General features: G+C 38.8%; 7 protein-coding genes across 10 annotated transcripts; 3 read left to right on the top strand and 4 right to left on the bottom strand.

Moving 5' to 3' along the window:
* Positions 1–1,815: 1,815 nt before the first annotated feature.
* Positions 1,816–4,751, top strand: LOC106660361 (NAD-dependent protein deacetylase sirtuin-2). 2 transcript variants are annotated; one of them, XM_023461950.1, is made up of 8 exons: positions 1,816–2,057; positions 2,130–2,360; positions 2,420–2,776; positions 2,884–3,079; positions 3,153–3,336; positions 3,413–3,508; positions 4,068–4,135; positions 4,605–4,751. In XM_023461950.1, the coding sequence occupies exons 1-7, from the start codon at positions 2,021–2,023 to the stop codon at positions 4,116–4,118; spliced, it is 1,152 nt and encodes a 383-aa protein (XP_023317718.1). In that variant the 5' UTR covers positions 1,816–2,020; the 3' UTR covers positions 4,119–4,135; positions 4,605–4,751. The 2 variants fall into 2 exon arrangements, with proteins under 2 accessions (XP_023317718.1, XP_014238783.2); XM_014383297.2 differs by lacking the exon at positions 4,605–4,751 and adding an exon at positions 4,346–4,438.
* On the bottom strand, positions 3,557–7,712 carry LOC106660311 (probable 2-oxoglutarate dehydrogenase E1 component DHKTD1 homolog, mitochondrial). Its single transcript, XM_023461951.1, has 9 exons — positions 7,202–7,712; positions 6,840–7,132; positions 5,961–6,755; positions 5,733–5,890; positions 4,784–5,672; positions 4,578–4,698; positions 4,321–4,509; positions 4,169–4,254; positions 3,557–4,104 (listed from the first exon to the last, which is right to left on the bottom strand). The coding sequence occupies exons 1-9, from the start codon at positions 7,338–7,340 to the stop codon at positions 3,997–3,999; spliced, it is 2,778 nt and encodes a 925-aa protein (XP_023317719.1). The 5' UTR covers positions 7,341–7,712; the 3' UTR covers positions 3,557–3,996.
* Positions 7,713–7,885: 173 nt separating this feature from the next.
* Positions 7,886–11,959, bottom strand: LOC106648014 (poly(U)-specific endoribonuclease homolog). Its single transcript, XM_014364637.2, has 7 exons — positions 11,864–11,959; positions 11,524–11,798; positions 10,801–11,466; positions 9,748–10,188; positions 8,957–9,440; positions 8,452–8,884; positions 7,886–8,366 (listed from the first exon to the last, which is right to left on the bottom strand). The coding sequence occupies exons 3-7, from the start codon at positions 10,853–10,855 to the stop codon at positions 8,133–8,135; spliced, it is 1,647 nt and encodes a 548-aa protein (XP_014220123.1). The 5' UTR covers positions 10,856–11,466; positions 11,524–11,798; positions 11,864–11,959; the 3' UTR covers positions 7,886–8,132.
* Positions 11,960–12,208: 249 nt separating this feature from the next.
* On the top strand, positions 12,209–13,920 carry LOC106648016. Of its 2 annotated transcripts, none has more exons than XM_014364639.2 (8): positions 12,209–12,336; positions 12,394–12,505; positions 12,607–12,689; positions 12,770–12,820; positions 12,901–12,978; positions 13,060–13,165; positions 13,227–13,496; positions 13,627–13,920. In XM_014364639.2, the coding sequence occupies exons 1-8, from the start codon at positions 12,292–12,294 to the stop codon at positions 13,767–13,769; spliced, it is 888 nt and encodes a 295-aa protein (XP_014220125.1). In that variant the 5' UTR covers positions 12,209–12,291; the 3' UTR covers positions 13,770–13,920. The 2 variants fall into 2 exon arrangements, with proteins under 2 accessions (XP_014220125.1, XP_014220126.1); XM_014364640.2 differs by having other exon boundaries at positions 12,763–12,820; positions 12,911–12,978; positions 13,627–13,916.
* Positions 13,921–14,065: 145 nt separating this feature from the next.
* Positions 14,066–17,783, bottom strand: LOC106648017. 2 transcript variants are annotated; one of them, XM_014364641.2, is made up of 2 exons: positions 17,125–17,783; positions 14,066–14,778 (listed from the first exon to the last, which is right to left on the bottom strand). In XM_014364641.2, the coding sequence occupies exons 1-2, from the start codon at positions 17,170–17,172 to the stop codon at positions 14,494–14,496; spliced, it is 333 nt and encodes a 110-aa protein (XP_014220127.1). In that variant the 5' UTR covers positions 17,173–17,783; the 3' UTR covers positions 14,066–14,493. The 2 variants fall into 2 exon arrangements, with proteins under 2 accessions (XP_014220127.1, XP_014220128.1); XM_014364642.2 differs by lacking the exon at positions 17,125–17,783 and adding an exon at positions 15,906–16,077 and having other exon boundaries at positions 14,442–14,778.
* A 112-nt stretch (positions 17,784–17,895) lies between these two features.
* LOC106648015 (histone acetyltransferase type B catalytic subunit) lies at positions 17,896–20,198 on the top strand. The gene is made up of 7 exons (XM_014364638.2): positions 17,896–18,039; positions 18,299–18,448; positions 18,531–18,793; positions 18,853–19,009; positions 19,082–19,296; positions 19,361–19,512; positions 19,583–20,198. The coding sequence occupies exons 2-7, from the start codon at positions 18,303–18,305 to the stop codon at positions 19,871–19,873; spliced, it is 1,224 nt and encodes a 407-aa protein (XP_014220124.1). The 5' UTR covers positions 17,896–18,039; positions 18,299–18,302; the 3' UTR covers positions 19,874–20,198.
* Positions 20,199–20,314: 116 nt separating this feature from the next.
* Positions 20,315–23,001, bottom strand: LOC106660456 (vacuolar fusion protein MON1 homolog A). Its single transcript, XM_014383423.2, has 7 exons — positions 22,328–23,001; positions 21,937–22,259; positions 21,624–21,867; positions 21,271–21,555; positions 21,018–21,208; positions 20,843–20,945; positions 20,315–20,768 (listed from the first exon to the last, which is right to left on the bottom strand). Exons 1-7 carry the CDS (start codon positions 22,598–22,600, stop codon positions 20,628–20,630), a joined length of 1,560 nt encoding a protein of 519 aa, XP_014238909.1. The 5' UTR covers positions 22,601–23,001; the 3' UTR covers positions 20,315–20,627.
* Between the last annotated feature and the right edge of the window lie 325 nt (positions 23,002–23,326).

Below are 23,326 nucleotides of genomic sequence, written 5' to 3'. Positions count from 1 at the left end.
TTATTACGGGAGGTTATTCGCGCGGTAATTTCCAAATAAGAAGCGTGAAATTTCACTGTTAATTTCAGCTGTTTTCTTGTTTATTTTAAAAATCTCGAAAGATCAAACGAATTCTTACATTTATATGCTAGTTTCTATGATTGTTCATTTATGTTTATAAAAAATAACTGAAAAAAAGTATGAGTAAAGTATATAATTACTATTTATGGTGTAAAATTGACTGTACCATATACTAGAAAACTATTGCACTTCTTCTGCAAAAAAAAACAGTTATTTATAATAAAATAACCAAAATAAATTGAATTTGAATGTAATCTGATATTAAAAAATTCTGACAAACGTAGGGTTATCTAAAAGGTTTTCGTCGTTTTTGAGAAAAATTTAATTATTTAATTTGTTCTTTTCTGAGTTCGCGACGAGTTGCAACCAGTGATTAGTTTGTGAACCTCGAGTCTTTGCCTGCGTAGGTATTCGAGATTGAACAACGCGTTTCTATTTAAAAGTCAACGATTTTAAATACCCCTTCCATATTCAACACGTGTCCGTCCCGTATGCAGCTAGTATCCCGATAGAATAGAAAAAAGGGGCAAAAGTATGGAAAAAGTAGGGCATAAGTGTGGCATAAGGGTGGCTTATGAGCCTGAGCCACACTTTTCCCACATCTTTTTTGAAAAGTCGAAAAACTTCCTTGACCTTGAAAAGTCAGTCGAATCACTTTAGTTTTTGATCTAGCGCACTTTCTGTTATACTCGAATGAAAAAAACATAGAATTTAAAAAAATGAGGGAAAAGTGTGACTCAGGCTTATAGTAAGCCACACTTATTGACACACTTTTTTCTCATAAATTTGCTCCTTTTTTCACGCGGGATAGCTATCTGTGCGTAACAGTATCATATAAATTCATAACAATTCTAAATATTTGATGTTTGAGGGTCGAAAAATTATTGAAATAAACTAAAAGTTTTGCTATAACTTTAATATTTTGGTAAAATATATAAAAGTATTTTATTCATAAAACTAAAAATTTTATTTAGGTTTGAAAATAAATAAAAAAATATTTATAAAAAGTTATATACATTAGAATTGTAATAAACACATTTGAATTCATAAAATTACTAACAGATAGCTCGTACATAAAATCAATTTTCTAACTTGTTTTCAATTTTTCGCTTTGTTCTTGTATTATAATCACACATATACAAATATTAAAAAAAAAACAACAAAAAAATCCAGCATATTATAGTTATATTTTATGAACAATGTTCATGTTATTTCAAAATCAATTATGTTTCCATTTCAAATAAAAAAGTTGCAATTTTTTATTAAAAAATTGATACAATTAATTGGAAAAATTAAGCAACTTTCGAAAATGAGGCTTGATTTACAGAGAAGTATAAAGTTCTTTATTCAATCTTTGAACTATTTTCTACTGAAAATTATTTATTTCACGAATGAAACTAAAAAACATAATTTTTCTGATGGTTTCAAGCTTTCTTTCACAAATATACACAAAAAATCATAATTTTGGCATGTTTTTTCTTGCAGACTTTCCTACGACCGGGAGAGTCAAAGCGTTGTTTATCGAAGCAAAGCAATGGACTGCTAGAAAATTCGTATTAGTAAGATGCAAATTCAATGTTCAAAACTTGCTAAATCCTGCACGCACTGAACGAGCTTCTTATTGCTATCCAATGCAATTAGTTTATAAATGCGCGCCTTGGTCCAAGAAAGCATTGATTTGGCAACATGGCTTTCACTCAGAAAAAGTCTATTGATTATGTGGCAATGTGGCGTGATATATGCAGAAGCTCTATATATACTACGAATATGCTACTATAGTCGTTTCTGCTCGCACAACTTACATTTGTGTAAGCACATTCAGTTTGTTGATTATTATGGTAATTTAATCAACAAGAATTTACTTGATGTTTTCCTAGCTTGTGCGCAGTTGTAATCGATGAATGTTAAGTCTTAATTGTAAATTTTACTAAGGCATCATTTCTTTCTTCATTGTACAATAATGGATAAGGAAGAGCAAAACTTAAAACCCGCTGCAGGTACTCTCATTTAAATTTCTTTTATGTTCTTAAATAAAGCAAAACTAATTTCAATCACAATATAATACGTAGGTTCTATTGAAAAATCGAAATCTGACAAAAATGATGCAAGTAGTGACGAAAAAAGAGGCGAATCAAGGCTAGACGAATTGACTAAATACTTTCGAGAAAAGCTCACTACCCTTAGCAATGAAAACAAAATAAAAGTTCTTCGTGAAGCTTCTGTCGATGCTTTAGTTGAACATATATTGAAAAATAATGTTAAAAATATTATAACAATGTCTGGTGCTGGAATATCGACGTGTAAGTGTTTTGTAACTTTGAATCTAAGTACATGAAGGTGATTGTGTTATTTTTTTTAGCCGCCGGGATCCCCGATTTTCGATCACCTAAAACTGGGATTTACCACAATTTAGCTAAATTTAAATTACCAAATCCTCAGTGTATTTTTGACATCAATTTTTTTAAAATTGCTCCAGAACCTTTTTACACTCTTGCCAAAGAATTAATGCCAGAAGGATATAAGCCAACAGTTTCACATTTCTTTATCCGTTTTTTACATGAGAAAGGATTACTACTGAGACATTATACGCAAAATATAGATAATCTTGAAAGATTGGCTGGAATACCCGATGAAAAATTAGTAGAAGCACATGGAACTTTTAATTCTAGCAAGTGTTTAGAATGTAATGCATTTTATGATTTCGATTGGTTGAAAGGTAATTCTCATTTTTAAATAGAAAAAAGAAAGCTATTGAAAAAATAATACTAGATTTATTTAATATTCATTAAATAATTCACAATATTGATTTCTAATTTTTTTCAGAGCAAATTAAAAAAACTACAGTACCAAAATGTGAAAATTGTTCTGGTGGGGTTGTAAAACCAGATATAGTTTTCTTTGGAGAGAATTTGCCTGATCGTTTTCATCGAATGGTTGAAAATGATTTTAAAAAAGCTGATCTTTTGATTGTCTTAGGGTCTAGTTTAGTTGTTCAACCTTTTGCTTCATTGATAAATCAGTATGAGTTAATCAAGTTGAAAAGCTTATTTAATTTATAACACACATTTACAAAATTGAATATGATTTTACAGTGTTCCAACGACGTGCCCAAGATTACTGATTAATCAAGAAAAAGTCGGTGAAATACATAGAATTGCGAAAATAATGGGGTCGAATAACGGATTTGATTTTGAAGATTCAAGTAACAGAGATGTTGCATTTATAGGCGAATGTGACGAAGGATGTCGTTATTTGATAAGACAATTAGGATGGGAGGTAAACGTTTATTTTATAACTCTAAAAAGTGTTTCTAAATAAATTTCACTGATACATTTAAAAATGGATTTCTCAGGATGAATTAGACGAACTTATAGAGAAAGAGTATAAACGATTGGAAAGTATAGCCAATAGTACGAAAAAAGAAGATCAAAGTGTTGAAAATGAAAAAGCAAGTACAAGTTAAGCTTTTTTCATAACGTCGTAGCTATTGAAATAAATTAAATTTTTATTTTTGAACATTTTTTGACGAATAACTGTAAATTATATTTTTTTAGAAAAAAAAAAGTTTTAATCGTATATAGCGCAAAAATCCTATCTAATGATTGATCCATAATAGTTTCGAGGGGTTACTAAAATTCGGTTACAAATGAAAATTATTATGCGTATTTTTTAAGACTTTTACTTATTTTATTTCTACCTTAACAGCTATTTTTAACTTGTTTTAATTTTGAGAAAAATATTTTTTAGAGTACTTCAAAAGAATGTTTAAAAACGTTCATTTTATCCTGGGTTCAATATCTTTTCAATCTTATAAATTGTCGTAATCCTCGCACTAATTATTTTTCATTACATAAAGTCTTTTATTTGTACTGATTAAAACGAAAATTGATTTTCTTCAATTCGAGCAAATCACAATTTTTTCTCTAATCTTCGGTTTCATTTCATTGCAAATGGTCGCACGACGACATCTTCACTCTGACTTTGGTGCAATTTTCCAATACCAACAGCTGACGTTGCTAGAGGCTCTCGACCAGAATAACGTAACTAAAAGGCGTTGAATTATTATTTGATAATCGTAAGTACTTGTAAATCTAGCGTATTTACGTACCTTCCGACCGCATAGATTTTCGAATCGTGGCTTTATAAAACTCCAAGCTCCCATATTTCGTGGTTCCTCTTGACTCCAAACGTAGGCTATAAATAATGTATTTTTAAGAACTGCTTTGAGACATTTTATTTTAATGTATAATTGATACAAACTTTGAGCTTTTTTGTACTTTTGAAGCTGTTCATTTAGCTCAAGTACTGGAAACGGACAGAGGCTCTCTACTCTGACGATGGCTGCATCTTGCAAGTTGCAATCGTTCCGGTGCTTGTCGAGCGCGTAATAGTGCTTGCCGCTTGTAAATATGATTTTCGTAACATTTTTGTCGGTTACTTTGTCGTCACCTAATTAATTGATTATATATTAGTGTATGATTAAGTTTGTTGCTCGAGCCTCATTTATAAAAACAAACCGATGACTGATTTAAATGTTGTGCCAGTAACTAAGTCACTGAGAGACGAAGTCGCCGATGCATGTCGAAGCAGTGTCTTTGGTGCGATTACTATCAGCGGCTTCCTGAAGTTTCTCACCATCTTTTCACGCGTCGTTGGAAGAAAATAATAAAATAAACAAATGATAAATGAAATGTTTGAAATTGTTTATTGCGTGTCCTTTTACCTGTCGCCTCAACAAATGAAAATACTGAGCCGGAGTGGAAGGATTGACTATGTGCATATTTATGTCGTCGCCATCGGGTTTGTCCTCTCGGCTGTCGGTTAATTGCAAAAATCGTTCGAGTTTACAAGAGCTGTGCTCCGGACCAGCTCCGTCGTAGCCGTGAGGCAAGAGAACGGTCAAGCCAGTGCTCGTCATCCACTTGGTCTCGCCGCTGCTGACGAAGGTGTCGATGATCGACTGAGCCCCGTTGAAGAAGTCGCCGAACTGCGCCTCCCAAATGATCAGTGCGTTGGGCAGGGTCACGCTCATGCCGTACTCGTAAGCCAACACGGCCTCCTCGGACAGGATGCTGTTGGCCAGCTCGATCTTGCCCATCTGATCGCTGTGCATGGCGTTGAGAGGCACGTGCATCTCGCCCGAGGACTGATCGACCAGCATGGCGTGTCTCTGCGAGAAGGTGCCGCGGCCGACGTCTTGGCCGCTGATCCTCACGTTGTAGCCCTGATGCAGCAGACTGCCGAAGGCCATGGCCTCGGCCGTCGACCAATCCAGCCTCGTGCCCTCGTCGACTTTCTTCAGCCTCGCTTCGACGTGGCTCTTTTTCAACGTCGGGTGAACTCTGAATGTTGCGGGATACTCGACGCTCTTCTTGCCGATGTACCTCAAGAGATCGAGATCGAAGCCCGTGTCCCAAGTAGTCACGGCTGCGTCGGCTTGTTTCAGCATCGACCATCGTCCCGTAAAGTAAGTGGCTTTTGGCTCATAATCGTCGACGCGTTTTAGACACTTGTTCAGCTTCGACGTGTGTTTGTTCACTATTTCGGCGGCATCCTCGTGGCTCAAAACTTTGTTCTCGATAAGTCGTTCCACGTAGCGATCCGGTATCGATCTAAAAAAATATTACCGACTATATTCCATAGAACTCGCTAAAAATCAGAACTTATCTCACGGTCTATTATTTATGATATTGTAGATGAGCGGATTGGTAAAAGTTGGATCGTCGAGCTCGTTGTGTCCCCAGCGTCGGAAGCAATTTAGATCGACGAAGACGTCTTTTCGGAATTTCCTCTGATAATCGAAGGCGATCCTCGTGGCTCTGACGACCATCTGCTCGAACGACACAAATTACAATCCGGGGAATTGAACGCGGCCCGCGTACAGGCAGAAAATACTTTACCTCTGGATCGTCTCCGTTGACGTGTATGACCGGTGCCGCGATAAACTTTGCTAGATCGGTGCAGTACCTCGACGATCTTCCCCTCGAGGCCGGTGTGGTGAAGCCCAGTTGATTGTTCAGAACCATGTGTATGGAGCCGCCGATCTCGTAGTGGGGCGCGCCCGACAGCGCCAGACACTCTTGATTGACTCCTTGACCCGCGTAAGCCGCGTCGCCGTGAATCTGCACGTTGAGGACCTTGTCGGCCCACCTGGAGGCTTCGGCGTCCGCGTAATCGCCGTCTCGGTGGACCTGCTGGAGTCCGCGAGTTCGGCCCATGGCGACCGGATTGACGGCCTCCAAGTGCGACGGATTGTAGAGCATACCGACGCTCAGCTTATCCTCGCCGTTGCACTGGAGTTCGGTGTGGGCGACAAAGTGGCTGATAACGTCGCCGGTCGCTTTGGCGTCCTCGGGAAACTCGGCCAAGCCCCGCAGCTTGCGAAACAGCTTCTCCGGCGGGAAGTTCATCATGCCCGTGAGGAAGTTGAGCCGGCCACGGTGGGCCATGCAGAGGACCAGCTCTCGGAGCGAGCTCCTGGTCGAAAGCTCGAAGAGCTCGTGGAAGAAGGCCATCATGCTCTCGGCGCCCTCGCCACCGTAGCGCTTGACGCTGACGAATTTCACGGCGAGGAAGCGATCGAACGCCTGGCTCTTGAGCATCTCTCGGGCTATGGCGCGTTTGGTCTCGTCGTCGAGCGGCTCCCGATGGATGGCTTCGTAATTCCGAGCAAACCACTCGCGCTCCTCCTCCGTCTACTTGCATCGATCGTCGATTTGCGGTGGTAATCGTCAATTTAGATATTGCGAGTTGCAGTCGATCTAGTTGTGGACGCTTACCTCGAGATGGCTGAACTCGGCCGACATGGTGCCGCAGTAGAGGCGGCCCAACACGTCCAAGGCTCCGGCGAGGCTGCTCGACTCGTCATTTTCGCCGGCCAGTAAACCTCGCAACGGGACGCGGTCGCTCTCCTTCAATCCGTATCTCGAGGCGTTGAGCTCGGCTAGAGGGACGGGTCTGGTTGGCCGTATCGGATCTATATCGGCCTGCTTGTGGCCGAATTCTCGATAAGCGCTGACGAGTCGGTAAAAGTTGCTGTTCTTCGCACGCAGCTCCAGATCGGCTTTGTCGACTGAAAACAAATCGCCGCATCGTTTATTCGCCCCGAGCTCGGTAACGCATCTTCGATTCGAGTACCTGCCTTGATAATCACGTGGCTGTCGCTCCCTGTGGCCGTAAACTCCCGCAGCGGCACTGCGATAGAGCCTCCGCAGCTCCCTCGTCCACAGGATCAGACCATCGGAGCAACTGCTCGTCGCGACTTTCAAGTTTCGATACATTTCGCCCAGCTTGCACTGCGACTCTCGACTGCACTGAGTCGGCGAGGCCGAAAAAAACTCGATATCTTCTCGCGCGAGGCCTTATCTCTGTTTACCGCTCGCCGCCTGCCCGAGTGCATCGCGAACGAGAAAGAAAGAGAGATGGAGAAAAGAGCGAAAGAGAGAGACAGAGGCCGATGAATTCACTTGCAGGCAGAAATGATCGTGAGTTGCCGTGAACAATGATAATTACGGCGACTTTTGCTTCGTGGAATGTGTCAACGACTCCCCCGTGTGCTCTCGCGAATTTTTTGTACGACACGATTGCGCCTCTTACCGAAGCAACGCAATTGACTCTGTTGTGCGCGTAGAATGATAATTGGATGAATGTATTGGGCTGCACAGTGAGAATCTGCCTCTTTGTCACGTGACGCTTCTTTAAGCGCCTCTCATTAGCATAACTCGTACAGTCTTGGATAAAAATTTTCTGCCTCTTTCTGCTTGTAATTCTCAAGTATTTTTAAATATTGCTATAGCTTTCAACGGAATAAAAATACGCAACTGCATTGTTGTTGTCATGAATAATGGAGCATCTTTATTATCGTATAATATAATCTCGATTAGATCACAGGGTATTTCAAAGAATTACATGGCTATAAATAATAACTTGTCCGTATATGGCTCGATGTACTTAAAAATTGATATATGTACACACACACGCATACACACGCGAAGAAATAAAAAGTTGCGCAAAAAAACATCTGCGTACGCTCTATAACGGTATGTATAGGCTGTCAATTAATTTTGTTTCGTTTAAATTTCGGGATAAGCCGAACCGATGAGGTCTCTGCCGCGATACTTGAACTTGTGGGTGACGATGTTGAACTTGGTGCCTCCGAGCGATACGGGACACTTGGTGTCGGGTCTCGTGAGGAAGCACACCGTGTACAGGGCCATCTCGAGTTCCGGCGACGTGCCGATGAAGATGTTTGTCACGGGCTTGTCGACGCCGTTGAATTTCAAGTGCACCTTCGCGATCGCGGCTTTCTGCAAAGAGAAAACATAGTATACTCGTTATACTCGTCGCGAGCTTGGATGAAAATACTTTTGGAGTTATTTCGTGCAGACTTACGTCACCCAGATCGACCTTCTTGATGTAGCCCAGATAATCCAAGCGCTTTTTCACCTCCTCGGCATTGAAGTAAATCCAGTTGTGCAGGCCCAAGACCTCGCTGCCTAATTTCAGCTCCGAGAGGAAGACGTGCTCGAATCCGGTGCTGCCGATCTTGCCCTCGCCGCGCGAATACAAATTGAACCACATGGTCCTGAGGGTGTCCTTGTACGCGTAATAATCCTTGAGAATGAAGTTTTTGTCGGCCAAGAAGCGCATAGCGTAGGACATGACGTTCGTGCTGAGGAACGTGTCGATCAGCAGACTCTCCTCCTGACGCTGGGCCGGATTGATGTGCTCGTGTTCGCGCACGTCCAGCTTGTAGTTGTCGTAGATGGCCAAAACTTTTTGGATAGTTGGAATTTGAAGTGCTTCAGGCTTGACCTCCAGTAATCTAAACAACATTTCATAATTACCATTGGTATTTTATTACCAATAACGTGTAGCGTTGTTTGCAATGACTTACGGCAATGGCGCTTCATCCTTTGGATTACTGCCAGAGGTACTCTTCTGAAGGTTCAACTTGATGTACTTATTGGCATTGTTTGTGTCTTTGATGAAGAGAGCCTCGGAGAGTTTCTCGAGATCTTCGTCGGTGACGGTCTTCCCTTTGCTGAAGGTCGGATTGCTGGAGAAAGCCCCGGAGGCAGCAGCAACGGCTCCACCAGCTGCGATCGCTGCACCGCCAGCCACCACAGCGGCTCCGGTGCCGGGACGAGCAGTTGGTTTCGTCAAGGGAGTAGGCGTCGACTTGCCAATACCACCTGCAGCGATGTTGGCCCACGACGCAGTTGGTTGCGGGCCCTTGGCCGGGCTTGCTGTTGTAGCCGGCAGTGGCTTTTGCGTGGACACGCTCGAAGGCAGAGCCGTTGTTACTTTTAGACTCGGGCTTGGGCTGGTTGATTTCACTGTGCTGGTTGAAGTTGCGGAAGCTAAGGCAGGCTTGTTTCCTAAACAAAGTATCGCGATGACAATTTTCGAGCTTTTTCTACCGAGAAACGAGAATATTTTATGAATTCTGAACATTATGCGCGTTCATCGCGATTACGTGACCAAACAGAATACGCGTGCTTTTGTTCGACCTCACAATGGGTAGAGAAAGACATGATCGATCTTTCGACGTGAATACCCCTACGTTCTTTGTGTCCCCGAGCTCATTTCTCTATTTCGCGATCGGCATTGTCATGCAAAGTTCGGCCCACGACAGCTGTAGCAAAGTTCAAGGGGATTCGGGAATATTCCAAAAATAGTTCAAACCTTGACTAGTTCCAGTGGGAGCCAGTGCAGGCCCTTTGCTGGGCAATTTCGGAGCTGGTCCGTTATTGCCGGCTCCGGTCAGATCGGCGGCCCAATCCCTGTAGCCTTGACCACCGGCTGGTCCGACGCCGGGCTTCTGTGCTTTCGGCAAGCCGATGTCGAGTCCCACGTCTGTTCCAGGATTGGGTTTACGCGGCTGATTGCGGATATTCTCACCGCTACTTCCGACGCCGACGGCCAGGCCTGGATCGGCAGCTCCTGCTACGCCAGCTTTCACATTTGGACGCTTTGTGGTAGCTGCAGCTGGTTTTAATGTAGTAGTGGTAGCTGCGCTTGGTTTTAACGTAGTAGTAGTAGTCGTGGACGAAATGACATTTGGATCTTCTGAGGACGACTCGTTGTCCTTCTTCTTTTTCCAGAACTTCCAGCCGGCGTCGACATCTGCATAAATGAGGAAATAATTTCAGTCAACCTTGGTAATTTCATGCATAATATCAAGTTAAACTCGAGTCTTCTTGTTCAAGTAGGAAGAGTGTACGTATGAAAAATTTTAACTAGGTCAACATTGACTTACATCATGTGTTATGCTAAAATAAGGCAATGTCATATTATTTTCTATACATACGAGTGTTAAAGGTTATCGACTTGACAGAAGTGTGCTTTTGAATGAGTATAATTAATACTACTTCACACGATCGAGATTCAAGCGAGTATTTAATTTTACGGCTGTAGACGCGGTGAATCATTTTTCGCTTCAAGTAAGAAAACATATTGCATTTCAAGTGCATCTACCGCAGTATTTTTAAATTTTTCAATACAGTTCGAAACCTTGAGGTGGTACTACACTCATAACATCGCCGGGAGATATGAGTATACACTCGCGCAAAGTCCAAAGTGTTCCGTTGAAAAAATCGACATAATGTGAGCAATTGGCAGTTAAACTTGAAAATTAGCATCTCGTACAAAAACAATGTTAAATTTTCTGGTGAGCAAGGACAGCTTTAGAAAATCTAATGCTAGCAAATCGTCAAAGAGCAAATCATAAAATCTTACCGACAACCAGCGACAGCGCCAAAAGCACAACGAAGAAGGTCCAGAAAATTTTCATATTTCGTTGGCGCGATCCACACGATCGGCTGTCTAGAAATTAACTGAAGGAAGGAGCCTCAGCAGCTCAAATCAAGACAGATCTCTGTCGGAACGAAGTCTGCGTCTCGTGTATATAGGCATGTGTAATGTATTCCCCCCTCCCGTGGAGGCGTAATTTCCCATTCTTGTCTCGTCCATTCTAGGTGTTACATGCTTCAATGTTATTTTCCTGCGCATACATCTTTTTCATAAAAACACACAATGTGTTTATAAAAGCCGGTTTGGAAGTCGAAAAAAAAATACGCTAAGCAAAACGCGATGCTGGCACAGGATACCGTAGGTATGATCGAGAGCTTTTGAAACTGTGCGAGATGCGGGGAATAATATTTTTTATCTCAATAGCCTGTATTCAGAGAGACAAAGCCATTTTTTCACAACGGACATATTTTTAATGAATCGTTAAACGCTTGAACATGGTAAAAAATGTAGTCATTATAGAACGAAAGGAAAAAATATAGCGGCCCAGATGACGAAGAGTACGAGCAGCAGGATCATGCTCTTTGTGCGGAAGCTGTCCCAACCGACCATCATGAAATTGCAACCCTTCATCGGAGGCATCGCGCAAGTGGCCTGCAAAAATAATCAACGCTAATGACGAATTTCGAGACGCGTGAATTGTCAACGAACCTCGCACCCTCGAGCATCGCAGCCTCCACCGTCCGAGCAAATGAGTTGTTCGTAGCTCTCGTAGGGTCGCATTATGAATTCCGTCTGGGTCGATTTGTTCTCGATCGATTGAATCGACTGATCGATGCTGATTTTCAATGTCACCTGATGCTGATCGCTCGCTGCACTACTGGGACCTGCCGTTGGGATAGATCTCTTATCATCCTCGCCAAAGTCACCTCTAATTGTGGTTAATTCCAAAGCTGTGCCTCTTTGGTCATTTGCAGAATTTTTTTCTGTAATGCACGATCAGAGAATTAATTTTCATGGCTTTTGCAGGCGAATTTTAACACCAATTCACCTATGTCGTACTGCTGTAAGTGTGCAATTCTGCTTTTTTAAATTTCGAGTCAACTTGAAAAATAAAATGTGTTGTCAGTTTCATAACCTTTTTAATTTTTTAACTGATAACAACTTCAGGCATGACTGTATTTGAAATAAAAATGTATTATTATGAATAAAAGATTTTTATAATTATAGTACAAATAATTTTGTGCTTATAAATATGAAATTTTACAAAAATTGTCCTAATACAATAGGCAACATTTTACAAATTCTAACTACCAACCAAGGCAAAATATCTAATATTATGAATATCGTGTAAGCACGTGATAGCTTTAAATATGGAATTGGATTCGGTATTATACGATACAAACATTCTCTTCATAATAACAAGCGTATGCTGACTTCGATTTCATTACATCTAACAAGGAAAGTCAATTTCTCGTTATGGCTCCGTACGTAGCTCAAGAAAGATTCCATTTGGATAAAACAGTGAGTACAGAGGATCTTCTAATCACAAACCATTAATTAAAATATTTATTTTTTAAGTCCAAAGATAAAAGCCTACATATAGCAGATAGAGCAGAAGACTTATACGTCCAAATGAAACGTGGGATGTACATTAGATTCGGTCAAAATCATTTGATGAAAAATTTGTCTGGTAAGGATAGTATTTTAAAGAAAAACTTTAACGGTTACTCTATTTAATGATCCTGTGAAAAATTTTCCATGTACGACATTAAGTTGTTTTATATTTTTAAGGTCGTGAGACGTTAAAAATAAATCAAACTGCAAAAAGCAAAAATGATATTGGAAACAGTATCGTTACCGTACTACCGGCAACCGTGAGTTTTTTATTTATTAAATTTTAGAATAATAATTGTCAATAAAGTTTTAATAGAAATTCACTGGTTTAAGGAAACAGAAAATCAAAACAATAACGGCACATCAGTCGAAACAAGTGATGAAATATCAGGTTCTTACCAAATCATATTTTTTATCATTATAATATAGCTAGAAAAATATTATTTACTTGTAAAAATTTATCTAAATTAGATTTTTAAAGTTTCTAGCGCAGAAAATATCGGTTTCGATGATTCGTTTGTAACAGTTAGAAGATCACACCTGTCCCAAGTAAATAATTAAAATAACTTTATCCATACTAAACCTTAAATATTTCTTTTAAACGTTTTACGCATGATTACAATTTTGCAGAATTTTGATCGCATTCGAGAAGTCAGCAGCAACGATTTCAATAAAAATAATACCATATTGCACTCAACTTCGAAAGATGGTCGAAGTAGTTATCAAATTAAAAATGGTAAAATCTTGGTTATCTCGATAATGTTAACATACTTTGAAATAAATTCATTTGTTTACAGATTTTGCGCCCAATAGTGAAATTGATAGCTCTCATAAATTGGATACATTAAATGAAAAAAGTTCTTCCGACACGGAAGACAGCTTACTCGAAAATTGCCAATTTATCCGTAATTTGCCATTTATGTCGAATTCTTCGACGCCAAAAAATAAATTGATAACAAAAGAGGGAGAAGAAAAACGGGACGTGGATTCTGATAATGTTATAGTAGCTTCTACATCTTCAAAAATATCGAATTCGTTTCCTGAATCATTAAACATTGTAGCAACAGGTATGAAAATACTATCAAATTTCAAACTTTAATTTTTTCGTGGTTCGAGTAAAAATTTTTTAAGACTAAGATCGAATTATATTTTGAAAATTAAAAAACTTTGTGATCAAATAAAAATGGTTTCATGCAGGTGTAGAAGATAACGAAAAACGGAAGGCAAGTCAGTTAATTCACCGTACAATAATGAAAAGAAAAAGAAGAAGAAAAGAAAAGAAAAATGTATTGTTAAAATTGGCAGTAGCTTTAATAGAATTAAGTCTTTTGGAAAATTAGCGGAATTTTTTAAGTTTTTATAATGACATTTTAAAAATAGTACAACTTATTATTTATTAGTTATTTTTTGATGTACCATATTATATAAGTATAGTATACTTGATTTATTACAATAATCTTTTCTCAAAATAAACTCAAACAGTCATCAGTTAATAAGACATTAACAAACATTAAAAATGTGTTAATGATATGTATTTTGAAAAAAATTGTAGCAATTGAAAAAAAGTTATGAATTAATAAAAAGTGTTTGGGAAAACTATAACCGTGAGAAAAATTGATTTTCCTCATTTAATAATCTTTCTTCAAAGATTCAAAGGAAATTATTTTTGTGACGCTACACGGTGTCTGGTAATTTTTGTTTTGCGTCAAGATAAATTGGAATGGCTCCCATTAATGCAATACACGCTCATTTCAAATGTAGTTTTTGACAATTTTTATAGGATGAATTTAGCGTGAATTTGAATTCAAATCTCAGATACGCATAGTCATTCATTTTCCCACATTCTCATTCACAAGACCTTATATATTTAATAAATTTATTTAAACACTCAAATTATGTTACATTAGTATAGAGGACGATTAAATGCTCAAATGCACGTCGAATAAATTGTTCTTTCGGCATTAAATGCTCTTATATATGTACAAGCTAGTTTCACTTATTTTACAGATGGAGAAGTCAATTGCGTCGTTGGCGAATCGAAAGAACGTCAGTCGATCGTCACAATCACAGCAGCTCGTACCGATTCAACAGCACATAGACGAATATCCAGAGGACAAATGCGAGGATGGTCGCGAGGAGGAACAGCGTCTTGGAATAGTGCCAGGGGCTGTCGAGGCTCTGCTCGGGCCGAATCTTGATCGCCGCCGCGGACGAGCCTTTGCATGCCCCGTTGTGGCAGGCCAGGCTGCGATTCGCGGCGGGCACTTGGAACGCTTGCTGCTGCACCTTGATCTCGCCGAGCTCGGTTTCGTTGTAGCTGCAGTGGCCGCGTCTCGACGAATTCTCCATCTGCGAAACGTATGAAAAATTCGAATAATTTGCGCCGATTGTCAGACTGGGTAAACGTGCCACCTCCTTTTCGTGCTATTGAGCACGTGCTCGTGCGTGCGGCCGAGATCATAAAAAAAGCTATCTCTCTTTATCGTGTACACAAGATCCTATCCGCGCGGTCATAAAAACACTCGGACGGCTTTACAATGGGCAATTTCATCTCATCCGCTCTGGCCATAGGCGACGCTCTACTTAGCCGATCGAATTTTCCTCCATTAAAAATGTGAATTTCTGCAGTAGCTTCGGCTCTGTTTTTCTTTCATTATTTTTAATGTCGTTTGCTTATAAATTGTCGTGCTCTGTATAATTCATTGATCCTAGCAAGCGGAAGCGAGAGCAGCGCAACTTTTTCTAGCACGGAAAAGCTTCATTGTTTTGAATATCGATAAATAAGTTCTGTCCCGAAGTCTGATGTACTTTATTTTACCGATCTGTATGCAAGTACAGTACGTCAAGGGATCGTACGGACCGTTGGGTGAAATGAGCTTACTGTTTTCGTCAGGAATTTTTCGCTTGGGGAAATGTGGAAGCAAACTCAACAAAAAAAACTCGTTGATAAAGCAGTGCACCGACGCGAAATTACATAAAAAGACTACGTAGTTACACAAAGGCTCAACAAGAGGTGTTTTGTTAAAAGCAAAGTCTCGTTCAATGTGATCGACCGACAGAACAATGAACTTTTGACACTCGGTGGCTTGGCGCAAGTTAAACAAAAGTAAATATAGGAATTAACGCTGTTGCAAAGCGGGAGGATAAGCTACACTCGATTGCATTGGATTTTCGCGCCTGCTTATTTACACGTCGAACAAAAAGAAGGAAACAAGTCGAACGCTCGATCACCGGTATAGGAGATGAAAAGTGAAAGTAAGGCGCGGAGAATACGCGACTATGTGCACACCGAGCGATAGTCAATAGATGAACATATTCCTTGCATAAAACCTTTTCTTTTTCGAGTGTGACCTTGCAGTTATTTCGAGTGAAAGGACCGCTCGGAAGACGATAGAATTTAGTGGAAAAAAGTTGCCTTGTACGCTGCTAAAAGTCTAGCCATACTGTTTTGTGTCTTATTAATTATGATCGTTTACCTTTTCTCTCTGTAATTTTGACGGCAGCGAAGGAAATTTTTAGTACTCTTTGCACGAGTCAATTAACGGAGAAACTGGGCTACGATACTACGTGAGATGCCGAGTAAAAAGTTTGTCGGACGAAAAGCGACGTTTGGTATTGACCGCAGAGCCAACGAGCGGGATATATACAAACCGCATCCGGAGATACGTAGATAACGACTAAGCCGCATAGAACTTGGTCTCAAAATGATACGTATGTGATGTAATGTATGTGTGTATCCTCTAAATTAGGTGCATCCCGCTACAGATCGGCTGTGTCTAGCGCCTATCTCTGCGAGCGAGCATAATATTCAATGTTTTCTCTCGCTGGTAAAACACTCATTTTTTTCGTTAATCTCGATGACGCTAGCGTAGACGAGTCGCGTTCATTTTTATCTTATGTACATCGCTTACGTGCAACCATTAAAGTAATTAAAACATAAGCGCGTCGGGGCAGTAGCTTTATCGTCGCTTTGTGTGTACGCGATCCCGAGTCGAAGCAAACACGAGAGCGATAGATCGATGGATGAGCACACAGCTAGTTTTATCTCGCGGCATCCACCAGCTATAGGGATTCACTCTTGTATCGCAATCGCACTGCAAGACGATTCGAAAAGCGCGACAATGACACGTCCGCACGAGTGAGCCGGTCGGGTATTATTATTGCTGCGCGTACTGCGCGAAATTTTGCTTGGCAGCGATAAAATAGAGTAGTAGACCTTGGAGCGCTGAAACCGCATATTTGGTTTTTTCATTGCGCCAAACCGCTTCGTTATGTATACACGTGTGTGTATATACGCGCCTCCGTACGTAAAGGCAACACGCGCATAATCGCGAGCCGATCGAGCGAGAATGTAAACTTATCGGAAAAGTTGTTAAAAAAATCCACGCAATCTCACGCCTTTCTTTGCTGTTTTAAAGCTCGAGGACAAAGTGCAGCTACACGATTTTTCCGTATTTCCGATGAAAAATGTCACATGTTGCTATTACACATGTACACACTCTCTCGGGCTGCAAGTTGCGCAACGGCCACAATTACACTCGCGCGTGGGGATATATTTATTTATAGACTTGTCGCGTATAAAACACGCGAAGCGAACAACCAAATTGAACTAAATGATTTTCCCGCTAATTGAATCTACAACAATATGGCTCCCAAATAAATTAAACATCCTAATAAATGTATCTGTCTTGTCACCTGTTGCGGCTGCCAGGTGTGTTTGAAGAAACTTTTGAAGCACTTCATGATGCGAATTCTCCAACTTGTTGCACTTGTGTCAACCAAAAACAGATGCTGATCTCGATATATTATTCAACTATTCGCACTTCACCAAAACTGATATTTCTATAAACGCACATAATTACTAGGCCAAGTGCAGATAAACTCGCACGTGGATTATCGAAACGAGATTTAGAGAATACACGAAGAAAGCATATGACATGAGCGACTCGACTCTCTGACGGATCGCCGTCGACAGAAGCGGTCGGCTCTGCTGCCACTTGTTAAGTATATGCACAGTATCATCCGTTCTCCTTCTCTCTTGAAGCAATGGAAGCTAATCTGCATGGTCTGTGATTGACCAATAGCCCAGATTTTATTTACTTGTGCTGCTACATTTTTTTCCATCCTGATTTACTTAATGTTCGCTTGATACATGTCACTTGATGTTATAAAAAATCAACTTTTTCTTTTTTTTCCTCCTGATGTTTTGACTTTGAACTTTTCTTTTTGTCAATTTTATTTCCGAAATAATATGCATCTATTGTACTGCACAAAACACTCGAAAAGTTTGCTATTAATCGCTATTGACAGCTACTGTGGTCTGCGAGACATTTAAACTTGGCTATCCGCAACATCTGCGCGCGAAATTTCTTAATCGAGGCAACTTCAGACAGCGCTCACCGTAACGGACTGTCGACGATTTGGCGCGAAGTAAAGCTGCATCTCGCTCGCACCCTGCCCCTGCCTGATGCCTCGCGCTCGTAGTACAATATAGGCAATTCGTAAAATATAATTGTTCGTTGACTTTGCTCGGCTTATCTCTCGACCAACACGTTGCTCACTGTTTTAAAGCACCTCTTTCCATTTCTACATTTTACGTTCAAAGCTTACGTATGTATTTTTACTTCTCACCTTCTTTGCTCGATGATTTTTCTTGCAAATTACAAAAATTCCAAGTTTTGAACGTTATTTACTCTAGGTTATAGATACTCTTTAACTATTGCTAAAATAATTTCATCTACTGTAAATTATACATCTCCGATTAGCTCGTCTTTATTATTCTTGAAAAATCACATTTTCGACATGTTTTGTATTATCGAAATTTTTTCATAATATAACTAATAATGAATTATAATTGAAATTGTTGCAGAATCATGGATCAAGTAACGGCTGCTATGAAGCAATACGTCGTCAATAGCAATGAAGCACTGGAATTTAAACTTGTTCGCAGATCAGAAGAGTTGGAAGATGATCAAACTTCTTTTAAGCCTGCAATGTCACATCAAGTTTTTGGAGATACGTAAGAAGCCTTCAACTATTATACTTTTTGTTGAATCGTTTGTATCTGTTTTTTTTTTTTTAATTCATTTCTTGTCTTTCAGTGAATCTATATTCGGTTATAAAGATCTAAAGATAAAGTTATATTACTCTGCTGGATCCTTAGAAACCTACCTAGGTACATCTTATTCTAAAAAATTTGATGAAAGTCTCTGCGCCGACCTAAAGCCAGACAATTTTCTACCAAAATTAGTTGATGTACTTACACCAAATGTACATGAAAACATTGATATGTTTGTCAAGGCTTTATCTAATGATGAAACATTCAAACCTGCTGGAGATCTTGTTTATTCATGCTCTGTTAATGGTTAGTGTAAATTAATCAAATGTCCATTAATAAGTCAACTAACAAATCCAATTTAATAGATAACGGACAAACAAGACATTTTGAAGTGTACAAAGCTAACATGAGCTCAACCAAGTTTAAAGAATACCATCAAAGACTGCAAACGTTTGTTCTGTGGTACATTGATGCTGGTAACTTTATTGATAGCAATGATATACAGTGGAACTATTTGAATATGTAAAATTTATTTTTTAACATCGACATTTGACTTTTCCTAAACTACTTACTTACTAAATAAACAATTTTTAGGTTTGAAAGGTATACAGCTGAAGACAATACGATTCGTTATGCTACAGTTGGTTTTGCAACAATCTATCACTATTGGGCTTATCCTGAACTAATTAGACCAAGAATAGCTCAACTTTTAATATTACCACCATTCCAAAAGAAAGGTCTTGGTAGCCACATGCTGCGATCTATTTATGCTGAATACAAAAATAACCCAAATGTGAAGGATATTACAGGTAAAAATACATTTTTCACCAAAATTTTGATAGCCATACATTTAAATGACATGAATAATTTTAGTTGAAGATCCGTCTGAAGAATTTCAAAGAATTAGAGATTTTGTTGACTGTTCACTATGTATGAAATTACCAAGCTTTTTCCCAGAAAATTTGGTCAAGGGCTTTAGTACAGACATGATCCATGATGCAAAAGAACAATTTAAAATCAATAAAGTACGTGAATTCATTTATAAATAAAATATGTATGTGGAACAAAAGTAACTTGAACATTTTACTTTTATAGAAACAAGCTCGCAGAATTTATGAAATTTTAAGATTAAAATCTACAAACGTTAATAGCGAGAGTGAATTCAGGGATTATCGTTTGAATGTTAAACAAAGGCTCAATATTCCTTATAAGCGAGAACAAAACGATTTGGCAAGACTTCGTGAAGTTTTTAAAACTGATGAAAATAAACCTGGTATTTCTCTCCCAATGGAAGAAGAACGCATGAAAATTCTTGAAAGAGATTTCAACGCATTGGTAGAGGATTACAAAAAAATTATTGAAAGATTGAACTTGAGTGATGAATAATTGCTTTTTTGTTTTCTAAAATTGAATGTGACTGTACTTTATTTTTTATACTTCTTATTTATAGACTTATTCTTAATTGATACGCTTTTAAGCTCTTGAAATGTTTTTTATATCATTGTATTTTTTTTGTTTCCATGTGACAAGTGGTGCATTATTATGCTACTAAACACGCAGGGCGTTTTAAAAATTAGTATGTGTGTTGAAACCAAACACTTTTCATTGTTCACCATTTTATATGCATTTAGGTACATACCTATACAATTGAAAAATGTAAATAATAATTAATTATATACCTCGATGTTTTCAATAAAAATTTTTTAAATAATTTTCATTGAATTTTTATTACTGAGTTCAAGTTGGGTTGGTAAAAAAGATAACACAAAAAATAAGACAAAAATATATTTATATATAAAGTTTATAATTTATGCAAATTTTTTTAGAGTATTTACAGAGTACAAAGATGATGCATCATAATAGATAACAAGTTGATTACTCAACTATGTACATGCATTAAAAAATTTTAATTTGCCACTTCATTCCTACGATTTATTTCATTTCTTCTCTTGTCAAACAAAGTATTTTATAATGGGAATGAAAAGTGAAAGCTTTGTCAAAATTTAACAATCCTCTATTTTAAACACGAAATGATTCATATATTGCACGTCGTTAAAGAACTATCTCTTTTTTTATGATGATTTCAAGTATTTCAAAAAAATATATTCCTTCTTATGATATAAATTCATGTTTGTCAGGCTTAAAATGTCGGCGAACTTAGTATAAAAAGCCTTTCTTCCTCCTTTTTTATCCATTTTAACAATTTCCCTATACTATTTATAGCATCAGTTTTAGTGACCAATGGTTCAAAAGTAGTGTACAACTCAAACCCTGATGTTACCTATAAATATTTAATAAAATTATATTACATAAAGAGTTAGTAGGATTGAATTATCAAGTATAATAAATTTTTACCCAAGCTAGCATTGTTTCTTTATCTGTTTGTTGGAAGAGTAATTTCAAAGGTCTATTAGGTACATGTAGTCTATGGTGTAAACATTGATAACATCCAATAAGTCTGTAAATGTTTTAAATCACAATATAGTTTCGAAATAAAGTTAATGAATAAATCAGGTTAATAAAAACCTACCTTTGGATTTCTTTTTCATTATTATATGGAGCTTGGAACCCTGGGCTCCAGAATTGAGCAGTGCTCTTACATTTGTATAAAACATGTCTCATTTCTGGTAATCCAATTTCAGCAGTTGTAATGGAAGTCTTATTCATAGATTCATTTATTGCTTCTAAACAATTTGTTCGTCTTAATTTCTCAACAATTTTCTGTAAAAAATGTAAGGTAAATAAAAGAATTTAATGAACTAGAAAATGATAAGTATAAGTACCTGTTTAGCTTCAGATAAAGTAAAAAATACATCTCTATCAACGGTCAGTAATAATAAACAAGCTTGGCAATCTTCTGCTAGATAGGAGACATGAGCATGCATGAAACCATTGGAATCAAATCTGGGTAAACAAATTGGAGTCCAGCTTTCTGCAGCCTTGAAGGATTCTGAACTGTCTACTAAATTTTGGATTAGATGAAGATCTGCTGGATGAATGAAAAATTTTTTCATTCTAACTAATGTTATTAACTGATTATTAGCTAATAGAATTGCAAAGACTAAGTTCTGAAAAAATTTAATGTGTGTTGAAATGAATTCCTGGAAGTATGAATTTAAATTTATAATTTAAAAACCTTGATTTTCCCACAAGTTTGTACAATAGTTTGTGTTATAGAATCTCGCATTGCTGGTTGAAGTGGTAAACATTTGACTGCACCAAGTAAAAAAGCAGGCTCCCGCTCCATAAAGTTCAATAAATGATCTATGAGTCGTTCGCTTCCAGTCAATAGTCGCCTCAAATCAAAATTTCTTCTTTGTTCATACACTCTTGTCAGCTGGGATTGAGTCAAAATAGATAATATTTGATTGTAAACGTACCTGGAAAATAAAAAATGTTAAAGGAAAATGAAAGGGCTTCAATGACAATTGTGAGAAGAGTAAACATACGTTAGTTGCAGAACTAGTTGTGACACACTCTCTTTGGTTTTAGACACTGCTACCAAAATAAGAGGTCCTTTTACAATAAATACAAAATTAGTATCACCAGCATGAATAGACCTGATCATATCGTTGCCAGCTTGAACGAATGATACAAGAGCCTGCATTACACCCATTACAGTGACTAGCTTGTCTTCCGAACTGAACCTAGAGTATATGGGTTTACCAGCCTGACTAAGTACAAAAATGTGTTTGTTTTGGGCCAGCCACTCCTTGGATTTCAAGGGGTCGCAATCCAAGTGCTCCTGTGCCAACTGTTGAGCCAGTTCATCCTAGTAAAAAGAATAATGGAACGTCAAACTTTTGGCAAATCTATCGAAGAAAATAGAAAAATGCTCACAGTTTCATCGGAATTGACAGAAGAGGCTTGCTCGAGAGTTTCGAAAGTTGAAACTCGTTTAACCGGGCTGTTGGGTGTCTGCTGCAGTTGGGAGGAAGAACCTGGTTGCGGATCATCGATACCGACGCTGTTGAGCTCTTGTTCGACCTCCTCGAAACTGTCAGTCGTGAGGAGGATCGGATCGGACGAGGCGCCGGGCTCGATGCCAGCCTCAACGACCAACACCTCCTCGGCGGACACTCGTCTGCTACTCCCGGATGCGGAGCTGGCCATCCTGGCCAGCCCGAGTTTTTCCAAGTTCTGCAGTTTGGTACACTTTAAAAGCTACAGAGTTGCGATCGGTCGAAAGCACGCGACGACGAACACTTGGTTAAAATTGGAGCTTGGCTATCGTCGATCGTAAGCGACAGCTTATCTTCTGACTCGGTTAATCAGCGACGCGAGACGAACATATTAGTTTTGCACTGCTCAATCTGTAAAGTGAGACAATGAGCCGCTTTTATGCGAGCAGCTGATTCGATGTTTACACATACCGACATAGTAGCACATACGCATTCACATTTCACTGTACACGGAATCAGTGCGGTCTTGCAAACGAGAGTACATAATACGAGTGACATTTTTAATTGTGCTCACACGCTCGATGCTAATTGCGCATAAAGGGATGTTGAGATATTCTGCTGACAGCGACTTGAAATAAAAATTGCAATTTTATTTATTGCATAATGAATGCATCGCATCGATCATAATTGCAAAAACAAATTGTTGCAGGTCCTCAGGTGGCAGCACTTGTCAGCGGAGTTCGAAAAGTGCACTGCTTGTGCTTCCATTGGCGCACGTTCAATGTTTTGACGTTGGCACGCAATTTTAACCATGCTTAGTGCTTACCCTCGAGCGTAACCCGGCTTAGATAAACAACAAATGATTCTCCTTTTTACGCTATTCACTGGTCTCGCTCGATCGATCACGATCCATTTCGTCGGGTAAACATTGAAGTTG

The sequence above is a fragment of the Trichogramma pretiosum genome, unplaced genomic scaffold, assembly GCF_000599845.2.
Source record: "Trichogramma pretiosum strain Unisexual culture from Peru unplaced genomic scaffold, Tpre_2.0 scaffold27, whole genome shotgun sequence".
Classification (NCBI taxonomy): domain Eukaryota; kingdom Metazoa; phylum Arthropoda; class Insecta; order Hymenoptera; family Trichogrammatidae; genus Trichogramma; species Trichogramma pretiosum.
The sequence above is the reverse complement of the archived record's forward strand: the minus strand, read 5'-3'. Positions and strand labels throughout refer to the sequence as shown.

Bases quoted from the DNA above. Each gene is read 5' to 3' on its own strand.
- LOC106660361 (XM_023461950.1), top strand. From the start codon at position 2,021: ATGGATAAGGAAGAGCAAAACTTAAAACCCGCTGCAG. The intron at 2,058-2,129 runs GTACTCTCATTT...TATAATACGTAG, and splicing joins AAACTTAAAACCCGCTGCAG to GTTCTATTGAAAAATCGAAA. The intron at 2,361-2,419 runs GTAAGTGTTTTG...TATTTTTTTTAG, and splicing joins TGGTGCTGGAATATCGACGT to CCGCCGGGATCCCCGATTTT.
- LOC106660311 (XM_023461951.1), bottom strand. From the start codon at position 7,340: ATGTATCGAAACTTGAAAGTCGCGACGAGCAGTTGCTCCGATGGTCTG. The intron at 5,891-5,960 runs GTAAAGTATTTT...TCGTTCGAGCAG, and splicing joins TCAACGGAGACGATCCAGAG to ATGGTCGTCAGAGCCACGAG. The intron at 4,699-4,783 runs GTAAAAGGACAC...ACGCGTGAAAAG, and splicing joins TTCATTTGTTGAGGCGACAG to ATGGTGAGAAACTTCAGGAA.
- LOC106648014 (XM_014364637.2), bottom strand. From the start codon at position 10,855: ATGAAAATTTTCTGGACCTTCTTCGTTGTGCTTTTGGCGCTGTCGCTG. The intron at 10,189-10,800 runs GTAAGATTTTAT...TCATTTATGCAG, and splicing joins GGCGCTGTCGCTGGTTGTCG to ATGTCGACGCCGGCTGGAAG. The intron at 8,367-8,451 runs GTAAGTCTGCAC...TTCTCTTTGCAG, and splicing joins AGAAGGTCGATCTGGGTGAC to AAAGCCGCGATCGCGAAGGT.
- LOC106648016 (XM_014364639.2), top strand. From the start codon at position 12,292: ATGGCTCCGTACGTAGCTCAAGAAAGATTCCATTTGGATAAAACA. The intron at 12,690-12,769 runs GTGAGTTTTTTA...TTAAGGAAACAG, and splicing joins TTACCGTACTACCGGCAACC to AAAATCAAAACAATAACGGC. The intron at 12,821-12,900 runs GTTCTTACCAAA...TATCTAAATTAG, and splicing joins AACAAGTGATGAAATATCAG to ATTTTTAAAGTTTCTAGCGC.
- LOC106648017 (XM_014364641.2), bottom strand. From the start codon at position 17,172: ATGAAGTGCTTCAAAAGTTTCTTCAAACACACCTGGCAGCCGCAACAG. The intron at 14,779-17,124 runs GTGACAAGACAG...TACGTTTCGCAG, and splicing joins ACACCTGGCAGCCGCAACAG to ATGGAGAATTCGTCGAGACG.
- LOC106648015 (XM_014364638.2), top strand. From the start codon at position 18,303: ATGGATCAAGTAACGGCTGCTATGAAGCAATACGTCGTCAATAGCAAT. The intron at 18,794-18,852 runs GTTAGTGTAAAT...CCAATTTAATAG, and splicing joins TTATTCATGCTCTGTTAATG to ATAACGGACAAACAAGACAT. The intron at 19,513-19,582 runs GTACGTGAATTC...TTACTTTTATAG, and splicing joins AACAATTTAAAATCAATAAA to AAACAAGCTCGCAGAATTTA.
- LOC106660456 (XM_014383423.2), bottom strand. From the start codon at position 22,600: ATGGCCAGCTCCGCATCCGGGAGTAGCAGACGAGTGTCCGCCGAGGAG. The intron at 21,556-21,623 runs GTTTTTAAATTA...AAATTTTTTCAG, and splicing joins AAACTTGTGGGAAAATCAAG to AACTTAGTCTTTGCAATTCT. The intron at 21,209-21,270 runs GTACTTATACTT...CATTTTTTACAG, and splicing joins CTTTATCTGAAGCTAAACAG to AAAATTGTTGAGAAATTAAG.